General features: G+C 45.6%; 1 protein-coding gene across 3 annotated transcripts in view; it reads left to right on the top strand.

Annotated features, from left to right (window-relative positions):
- Window positions 1-5,545, top strand: part of LOC102943399 (zinc finger protein 850-like) — an 82,578-nt gene extending 77,033 nt beyond the window's left edge. The window contains exons 1-3 of one of the 3 annotated variants that reach the window (XM_043527987.1): window positions 2,303-2,863; window positions 3,429-3,527; window positions 3,889-5,545. In XM_043527987.1, coding sequence (XP_043383922.1) covers window positions 4,077-5,123 — 1,047 coding nt within the window. In that variant the 5' untranslated portion in view covers window positions 2,303-2,863; window positions 3,429-3,527; window positions 3,889-4,076 and the 3' untranslated portion in view covers window positions 5,124-5,545. Of the gene's footprint in view, window positions 1-73; window positions 861-2,302; window positions 2,864-3,428; window positions 3,528-3,888 lie in introns of those variants that run through there. The other 2 variants (XM_037915025.2, XM_043527988.1) reach the window with 2 other exon arrangements.
- The last annotated feature ends 4,859 nt before the right edge of the window (window positions 5,546-10,404 follow it).

The raw sequence follows: 10,404 nt of genomic DNA on the forward strand, positions 1-10,404 counted from the left end.
TTCTTGGAAGGGGAAATGAAGAGATACGGTTCACGTCACCCCCCAATGGCATCTCTGCTCTGTCCTGTTTCAGCATCACCCCAATATGCCAGTAACACACACAACCAGAGATCTTCACCTGCTGAAGAACACTTTGGGAACAGAGCACAGGAGCAGTATCGCAGAGTGTCAGATATCTCTTTTTGCTCAAGTAAAACTGGGGCTTAGGTCCAGCATATCCAACAGAAGCTTCCTACCCCCGGCCTTCTCTGAAACCCTGAGCCTCCTCCACCCGAACCAGAATGTGCTTGGGGTGTAACAAGCAGGCTGCTGGAGTCAGAGCTGCTGGTCCAGGGCTACTTATCACAGACACTCAGTGCGTCCTTGAATGCTGGCTGGCGGTATCCAGACAGGGGAGCTCCAACAGCAGAACATTGAATCTCACCCAGGATTACAGATGACACAAGTCCTCACTGGTCTGGATTGCACTGCAGCGTGTTTAAATGGCTTATGTTGGTAGTGAAACTTCCTGAGACATGGAGATTCTTGCTTCTCCATCCGCACGTCTGATAGCCACCACCTCTCTTCTCTGCAGGCTCCTTGGATTTTTGATTACCTCATTGTCACATGACCCCGATTCTTATTTTTCACATTCTGCTTTTCTAGACTAATTAGCATCTGTTGCTCCTGAATTATAGCTTCTAATTTCCCAGTGTTCTCCACACACAGGGATTAGATTCCCTAGTACATAAGAGCAGCCATGCTGGGTCAGACCAAAGGTCCATGTAGCCCAGTGTCCTGTCTTTCGAGAGTGGCCATGATTTTATAGACCTCTCTCATATCCCCCTTTCGTCTCTTTTCTAAACTGAAAAGGCCCAGTCTTTTTCATCTCTCCTCATACGAAAGCTCTTCCATACCCCTAATCATATTTTTGCCCTTTTCTGAACCTCTTCCAATTCCAGTCTATCTTTTTTGAGATGTGGAACCACATTTGCATGCAGTATTCAAGATGTGGGCGTACCATGGATTTATAGGGAAGCAATATGATATTTTCTGTCTTCTTATTGATCCCTTTCTTAATGATTCCCAACATTGTGTTTGCTTTTTGACTGCCTCTGCACCTTGAGTGAACGTTTTCAGAGAACTCTCCACAAGGACTCCAAGATCCCGCTCTTGAGTGGAAACAGCTAATTTAGACCCTATCATTTTCTATGTATTGTTGGGATTATGTTTTCCAATGGGCTGGAATACGTGCTATCCTGACATCTAGTACTGCTGAGCTCCTGCATTCAGTAATATCCCTGCCCTTTCCCCCAGAAATGTGCATCTTGCATTGTCCAGCACACTGCTGAACAATGCAAACTCATACGAAGTCTGTCATTTCATCAGTGGAAAATGACATGCACCAGCCTCGTTATTCCAGATGGAGTTTCCAACACACTTTAATCCAAACACACTGGTTACATAAAACAATAAAACCAAATTCTTAACTACCGAAAAAAAAAGATTTTAAGTGACTACAGGTAATGAGGCCTAAAAGTCAGAATTGTTTACAAAAGAAATGCAAGATAAAACACAAACTAACATCTAACTTAACAAGCTAAAACGGATTCAAAGTTTCTCTCACCATATGTTGAGACAGGCTGGTGGCTGTCCTTTCAGCCAGGACTCCCCTAACCCGCCCCTGCCGCCCAAGTTCACTTCTTCAGGAGTTGTCATGAACAGAGGGAAAGGGGGGAGAGAGAGAGAGTCTCAAGTATTTTCCTCACCTCTTTTTATAGTTCAGTCCTTTGTACTAGAAACAACTTCAGTTCTCAGCTGAGTGTTGCTGACAGGCTGTCTGTTGTCGATATGAGCTTCAAGTGGTCCCTTTGAAGGAATGTAAATCTCTTCTTCACACCTTCCCACTGCCGGAGAATGGCTGTTTGACCAGCTGTTTGCCTTGAGGCCTCTGAGGGCAGAGGTCTGTGGGTGTTCCCCAAAATTATAACTTTTCAGTAATATCATACAGTAAAATCTCATAACTTTACTTACAGTGTTCCTCCACATTTTAACAGGAGGATAATATCAAGTAGATTATGTGATTTCAAATGATATCTCACAAGCCATACTATGTCCCAAATTGATCAAAATTATCCGGAAGAGTGAACATAGGGGTACAGACTGACCCAATGTCTGTCTGTGTGTGTTCCCAGCCGATATGTGGGCATTTGGCATCTTAAAGGACCTGGGGAGCTGGTCCTGGGAATTCACTGGTTTACTAAGTGTGACACTATGTGGAATTGTGAGACTCTTAATAATAAAATAAAAATAATAATATAAATACCAATATGATAAAATTGCAATGAATCCTGCTAGATGTGCCATGTAAGCTGTCAGTGAAAATATTATGATTTTCCAAGTATGATGATTTTGTTTCTCTTTGTATCACCTTTGTATTGTGAGATATAGAGATGTAGGGTATATTTGTATTTCCAGACTTGTGTAGTGTTTCTGGGTTACACCCCCAAACATATTGGCGTCAGCACTGCCTGGCCTGTTCGATGGCCCATCCAGGGTCATCAGCTGTACAATGAGCCCATGGAAAGGACCAAGGGGATACACCTATTGAGTCAGCGAGACATGCAGGGGTGAGCCTGTGTACTGAGAACTCCAAGGCTTTTCCATGCCATCTGCTGTGAAACTTGTGTTTGGGGCACAGGAAGTCTAAGCCACATGGCAAAAGGCATATAAAGGGTAGCTGCATCATCTCCCTTTTGTCTTCAGTCCCTCTTCCTACATCTGGAGCAACTTCTCTACAAACTGAAGCCTTGAACAAAGGACTGAATGACCCATCCAAGCTGTGGATGTGTTCCAGATGGACTTTCAAGCCACTAACTCACCAGTACTGCTAAGAACCTGATATATAGATTTCAGAATGAACCTGACTGCTTTCCCATTTCACTTCTTTCTGTCTTTCTCTTGTTTAAACCTTTAGTTTAGATGCTAAAGGACTGGCTGGCAGCATGGTATTTTGGGTCAGATCCAAACGTATCGTGACCTGGTACTGGTGCTGACCCTTTGGGATAAGAAGAACATTTTGTTTGTGAGCAGAGTTTTTAAATAACCTCTGACTGCAGTGGACCTAGGTGCTGACTGGGAGTCAGAGAACTGGAATGCAATAAAGGGGGCTGTGTGATTTCTTTTTTCAGCTTCTCGGTAACCAGTGTGGGTGATGAGAAGCAGTTTGTGACTGGTCGGTGAGTTTAACTTCAGTGTTAACCACCAGTTTGGGGAGCATATGCTATCCCTTTTTCAGCCTGCCCTGACCTTGGCCTTTTCAGTGAGGGACTGCCCCAGGCACACCAGCTCACACTAAGCACTGAAGTTAAATTAATAGAATGTTTGTTTTTTTATGACAAAGTCTTGTGACATCAACTGAAGTCCTTTGTTTTGTTTCATCTGAGCAGGGTTTCCAATTTCCAAACCTGATGTGATCTCCCAGCTGGAACAAGGGGAAGAGCCATGGGTCCCAGAGGAAAGAGAGCTCCTCAGAGCTCCCTGCACAGGTGAGGAAACATTAAGCCAACTCAGAATCTATAAGTGCCTGAAGGAACCATCTGGGATGCCCTACAAAGTCTTGGGAGGTCTCTCAGTTCATTATTGTCTCTAGCAGGGGTCGTATCCTCAGGGTAAATATAGCTCATGGCTTCCTATAGATCCTAGCAGACACCAGGCAGAAGTTTCCTCCCTTCCCCCTGTGAATTTGGATGGGATATGAAGGCTGAATTGATCCCCCTCCTCTCTCCTATTTGGTGGAAGAGTTTGGGGGAGTTCAGTACCTGATTTTTATTTGACCCCTCTCCAGCACTTGTTTTCGTTTGGTCTTCCCCTTTCCATCCCTGTTTGCGGTTTCTCTCTCTATCACAGCAGGTGATGCAATTCTTTGTGAGAAGGAGGTGCAGAATTCTCAGCAGGAAAATGTTGAACAAGTGGATAAACACAGGGAATTATCACAAAGATGGAAAAGGAACGTGTCCAGGAGTCATGAGCAGGGAAAATCCTTTGCGATTCATCACAGACCAGAAAGAGAGCAGGGAAACCAGCCATTGGAGAAAATGGGTAAATTTATTTCCTGTCGGGGAACTCAGCAGGGCCTCAAGGAAACCACAACCCAGCAGGAAATCCTCAGGAGAAGGAGGAAAAATACATGCAGTGAGTGTGGGAAAAGCTTCACTCAAAGAGCACGCCTTTCTGAGCATCAGAGAATCCACACAGGGGAGAGGCCCTATGAATGCAGTGAGTGTGGGAAAAGCTTCATTCAAAGAGCACACCTTTTTCACCATGAGAGAATCCACACAGGGGAGAGGCCCTATGAATGCAGTGAGTGTGGGAAAAGCTTCATTCAAAGAGCACACCTTTTTCACCATGAGAGAATCCACACAGGGGAGAGGCCCTATGAATGCAGTGAGTGTGGGAAAAGCTTCATTCAAAGATCACACCTTTTTCAACATCAGAGAACCCACACAGGGGAGAGGCCCTATGAATGCAGTGAATGTGGGAAAAGGTTCACTGGAAGCTCAGCCCTTTCTAAGCATAAGAGAATTCACACAGGGGAGAGGCCCTATGAATGCCGTGAGTGTGGGAAAACCTTCAGTAGGAGCTCAGCCCTTTCTAATCATCAGAGAATCCACACAGGGGAAAGGCCCTACAAATGCAGTGAGTGTGGGAAAAGCTTCATTGAAAGATCTGCCCTTTTTCTCCATCAGAGAAACCACACCGGGGAGAGGCCCTATGAATGCAGTGAGTGTGGGAAAAGCTTCATTCAAAGATCAGGCCTTGTTGATCATCACAGAATCCACACAGGGGAGAGGCCCTACGAATGCAGTGAGTGTGGGAAAAGCTTCATTAGGAGCTCAGCCCTTTCTAATCATCAGAGAATCCACACAGGGGAAAGGCCCTACGAATGTAGTGAGTGTGGGAAAAGCTTCACTCAAAGATCAGGCCTTTTGTACCATCAGAGAATGCACACAGGGGAAAGGCACTACGAATGCAGTGAGTGTGGGAAAAGCTTCTCTCAAAGATCAGGCCTTTTCCAGCATCAGAGAATGCACACAGGGGAGAAGCCCTGTCATAAATATAAAGGGAAGTGTAAACACCTTTAAAATGCCTCCCTGCCAGAGGAAAAACCCTTTCACCTGTAAAGGGTTAAGAAGCTAGGATAACCTTGCTTCGACCTGACCAGAATGAGCAATGAGGAGACAAGATACTTTCAAAGCTGCAGCGGGGGAGAAACAAAGGCTCTGTTTATGTCATGCTTTTGCCGGGAACAGAAAGGAATGGAGTCTTAGAACTTAGTAAGTAAGCTAACTAGATATGCCGAAGATTCTGTTTTGTTGAAATGGCTGATAAAATAAGCTGTGCTGAATGGAATGTAGATTCCTGTTTTTGTGTCTTTTTGTAACTTAAGGTTTTACCTGGAGGGATTCTCTATGTTTTGAATCTGATTACCCTGTAAGGTATTTACCATCCTGATTTTACAGAGGTGATTCTTTTACTTTTTTCCTTCAATTAAAATTCTTCTTTTAAGAACCTAATTGCTTTTTCATTGTTCTTAAGATCCAAGGGTTTGGGTCTGTGTTCACCTTTGCAAATTGGTTAGGATTTTTATCAAGCCTTCCCCAGGGAAGGGGGTGTAGGGTTTGGGGAGGACTTTTGGGGGAAAGACGTTTCCAAGCGGGCTCTTTCCCTGTTATATATTTGTTAAATGCTTGGTGGTGGCAGCAATAAAGTCCTAGGGCAAAAGGTAAACTAGTTTGTACCTTGGGGAAGTTTTAACCTAAGCTGGTAAAAATAAGCTTCGGGGGTTTTCATGCAGGTACCCACATCTGTACCCTAGCGTTCAGAGTGGGGAAGGAACCTTGACAGGCCCTAGGAATGCCGTGAGTGTGGGAAAAGCTTGACTCAAAGATCAGAACTTTCTAATCATCAGAGAATCCACACAGGGGAAAGGCCCTACAAATGCAGTGAGTGTGGGAAAACCTTCTCTAGCAGCTCAGCCTTTTCTAGTCATCGGAAAATCCACACAAAGGAGAGGCCCTACGAATGCAGTGAGTGTGGGAAAACCTTCTCTTGGCACTCAGCCCATGTTAGCCATCAGAGAATCTGCAAGGGAGATCAACACCATAAAAACCTCTAGGGCTATCAGTACTTTTTTTCTTTAATACTTTTCCTGATTCCTACATAGTAACTTGGAATGCTGTTTGAACTGTTTGCTGCACCGTTATCCCTCAGCTTATCCAGATGTGTGCCCGATTTTTGACTTTTGCAGTTCGCCCTCTTGAGGTGGACCTATTTGTCCTTTTTATTGTCCCATGAGTAATTTGAGTGTGCGCTTCCTATCAGGAAGCGGGGAGCATCACATTTCTACCATTCCTCCTATTGCAAAGTTATTGTTAGTCATCAATGATACAGATTGTATCATTGCCAGTTGTTCTCATGTTGCTCTGGGTTTTGCTGAAGAGCAGTTATGTTGGGAACTTTTCAAATGATATGTAAATGAAGAGAAGCAGGGGCCGGAACAAAAAGTGTCATTTCGCGCCTCCCCCCCCCCCTTATTTAGATCCTAGTATACTGAAAACGTTGAAAATAACATAACTGACGCTTGAGACAGCGCTGAGTGAAGTGTGTTTGAATGGATCACAGGAGAATGTGCTGGGAGAATCTCTTGTCCTGATTCTGAATAATCAGATGTCACCTGCTCTGGAGTTTCACTTGACACTTTCACTGTCGTGTATTCTCTCTCTGTGATGTGGTTTCTGTCTGTCCTGAGGGCTGTTTGCTCACCCAGTTGGATATTAGTTCAGTTTGATATGATGAAGCTCAGATCTACTGGAGAATTTCAGACAAATGACCATTTGCTAAAGTGGTCATTCCTCACTTCAGCTTTGCTTTTTCCCCATCCCTCCATGATGACATGGAGAAAGTTCAAGTGCAGTTCTGTCAACATGAGAGAACTCTCCAATTTACTGGACATCCTAACAAAGAAACAGCAGTGATTTTAAAATCTCCACTCGGAAATAGTAAACAACAGCAGAATCTCATCTAACTGAAGGAAGTACATATGATCACAGTGTAGTTCAATTGTTGAAATCAACATTGTCTCAGACGATCTGGGGAGAGAATTCCACCGTAAGTGATTTTGAACTAGGCAAAATGTCCATGTATTTGGTTCCCAAATCATGTGTAACCCAGGCCCTACAAAAGATCTCTCCTAGTTAACCCTATGTGATGAGGAATCCTGCCCTTCGTGACACAGATGTTGAAGAAATAGAAGTGGGTTTTTTGTTGAATTTATCCTTTGTGTGTGCTAAAATGTGTATAAAATCAGTGTTGACAATCTAATAGCAGCAGAAAAATAGCTATTTTTGAATAGAATCTCCAGCTCTGGTCACTAACAGAGATTCTGATCCTGCCCTGGATCCAGTCCCTTGCCTGAAACTGTGCCACCAAATTAAAGAAAAGCTGGGCATGTTTTGGGGAGCCATTCCTCACTAACACTGTTGATATTTTGAGTGGTTTTGTAAAGGATTCTACTTCAGAGAAGTGTAAATTTACCCTAACCAAGGCCAAAGATTTGGAAAGAACTGGGGTGAAAAGAGTACACACTCAGGTCTTGGTTTCTACTCCAGAAAAGGAATGACCATTGTTATTTTAGTATCTTATTGTTCCTTTCTCTATTTTTTGTGCTCGCCTTTCTGTTCTATCAGAGTGGGACTGTAGAGCTCAGTGCGTGCGTGACAAAAGCTCATTGGTGCCAGTTGGCAAAGGAGTCACTGTTATTTACAAGCAACTCCTGTCTCAGACCTTACAAACTCACCACACCAAATACACTGATTTTATGACATTTATCCAGGAAGCATAGCAGTGAGATCTCTACTGAAAGCTTGTAAATCATTGTCAGGGGATCTTCTGCTGTGGGTCTCTCTCCATCTCTCCTCTTGAAGCTGCTCCAGTTTGGTTAAATCATTGGAACTGGGAATTTGAACCCTGATCTCCCAGGTGGGTGCCCTGACCACCAGCCTGCAGCATCACGCTCCCGGGTGCAATTAATGTTTAATGATTTATGCAAAGTGGATCAGCGCCAGCAGGGGCAATTGAGACTGCCCCACCCAGGGCACCCAACTGGGATGTAGGAGACCTGGGTGCCCCTCACTGCTCCTATCAGATAGAGATGGGATTTGAAGTCAGGTCTTCCACTTGCTGACTCAGTGCTCAAACCACTGAACTCGGGCATAGAACAAGGGTTCCACCTCTGGTGGAGTTAGGTGAGCAGGGCTGACCAGGCTTAGGCGCCCAACTGACAACAACCAACAGGAGGCACCTAAGTCCCTTTGTGGCAGAAGGCTTGGGCCACCCCTGTCCTTAGCTGTTCTGACTGGCTGGCTCCGGCAGCTCTCCATCCAGCACACTGGCTTTTGTGGATCCAGCCCCTCATAAGAAAGGCACCCAGGGCTCCCCCAGAAAAGCCGTAAGGGGTTGCACTAACTGACCATTTCTCTGCATTTAAACCCCCTCCCTGAATGAGCAGGTCCCTTGACTCACCTGCGAAAGCCAAGAGAAGTAGCAATTTTATCATTTCTAGATACCGTGCGACTCTCAGCTGCAAGCCCTGCTTCTGGTAATGTCAAACACCAATTCCTCTCCGGCATCCTCTTCCCGTGAAGAGTGAGATTTTATGTGAAGATTGGCTTGGTTTCGTTAGGGTGACTGTCTCTGAGCTCTCTTCGCCCACTCCTGCACCCCAGTTCCTCACTGAGACACTAACCGGCACAAAGCAATGGTCAGTAGCAGCCTTGGTGCCCAGGGATGTGGTCTCAGAGCTGGGATGGCCAAAGCCTAGTACAGGGTGTGACCAGTGTGAAATGAGTTATTTCAGGACACAGAGAAAACTCGCCCCTGTAGCAGTCAGGGAATCATGTTGTAGGTCCCAGAAGCCAAACAAGAGGTGGGGGGGCGGGGAAATCGGATATGGGGCCTTTCCATAGAGAGCGTGCTGGCTCTGATCCGACCCCAGAGAAGGGGGCTGGTTGGCTGGCTCAGGGATTCAGGAATGGGATAAGGGGCTTTACCTTACTGGGACACTGGCTCCAATCGAGCACCAGGGTTGCAGGCTAGCTGGCTCATGAAGGTGGGGGACAAGGTATGGGGCCTTTTCTCTCTGGGCCAGGAAGGAAAGGAGAGTGTGAATGAATTTACCTCTTCCCCCTGCATCCCAGCCAAGGAGCATCCTAGTGTGTCTTTGCTTTACACTGGGTGTCTGTGAAGCTCCTTGAAGTATTTAGGGCTGAATTCTGCTCTCCCCCCAGTTTATAGATTCCCTTGGCTTCTATGGAGTCACTCCTGACTCTCACCAGTGCGAGAGGAGATTCATATCTTTAGCGTAGAGCAGGGGTTCTCAAACTTTTCTTTCCGTGGACCACTTGAAAATTGCTGAGGGTCTCAGGCGACCATTTAATGATCTTTCCAAAAGTCATTTGTACCATTAGCTAACTATTGTAAAGCTAACCCTCTTGCTTACATATTATCTGCACACATTGCGCAGTCTTAAGATGCTAAACAAATCTGTGAGTCAACTAGAAATAGCCCTGCTCTCCTTGTAAATATAAATACTATCCTTTCCAGTATCTGAAAAGATTGTAAGAGGCATTCACTCAGGCTTATACAATTTCTCTGCCATGTCCACTCTAAATTTGATGAATATTTTACACACATAGAAGAGTAACAATAAGTAATAAAGCGACACAAACAGCAAAACAAACCCACAAACAAACAAGTGACCACACTGAGAATACGAAGGGAAGCGAAACATCCAGTGGTTGGTTTGGGGGATTTTAAATGAGTGTTTAGGACCCACGCGGTGCAAGTGCAACAGAGCCCTGGAGAAACAGGCAAAGTTCAAGGTCTCCTGGTTTCACATTGTGCGCATGTGTCACCAACTGAAAAACCATTTTTACAAGCCCTGGGGCACATTAACACATGGCTTGGAGTTTGCAGACAGATCCCTGCTTCAAAGAGCTTGCAAATAAGGTCTTTATCCTACAAAACACCTGGCAGGACCCCAACCAAATCGAGTGCTGATGGCGACTCAAGAGTCAATGGAAGTACTCCGAGGCTCAAAGCAGGGGTGGGAAAACTTTTTGGGCGAAAGGCCACATCTGGGTGGGGAAATTCTATGCAGGGCAGGAGGCTGGGGTGCGGGAGGGAGTGTGGGGTGTGGGAGAGGATTAGGGGTGCAGGAACAGGCTAGGGGCAAGGGATTGGGGCAGAGGAGCTGTGTGGGGTGTATGAGGGTGCTCAGGGAAGGGGGTTGGGGTGCAGGAGGGGTGCGGCAGTGGGCTCAGGGTAGGGAGCTGGGGTGCAGGGTGCAGGAGGGGTTTAGGCTTC

This window comes from Chelonia mydas, chromosome 14, assembly GCF_015237465.2.
Source record: "Chelonia mydas isolate rCheMyd1 chromosome 14, rCheMyd1.pri.v2, whole genome shotgun sequence".
NCBI classification, from domain to species: Eukaryota; Metazoa; Chordata; order Testudines; family Cheloniidae; genus Chelonia; species Chelonia mydas.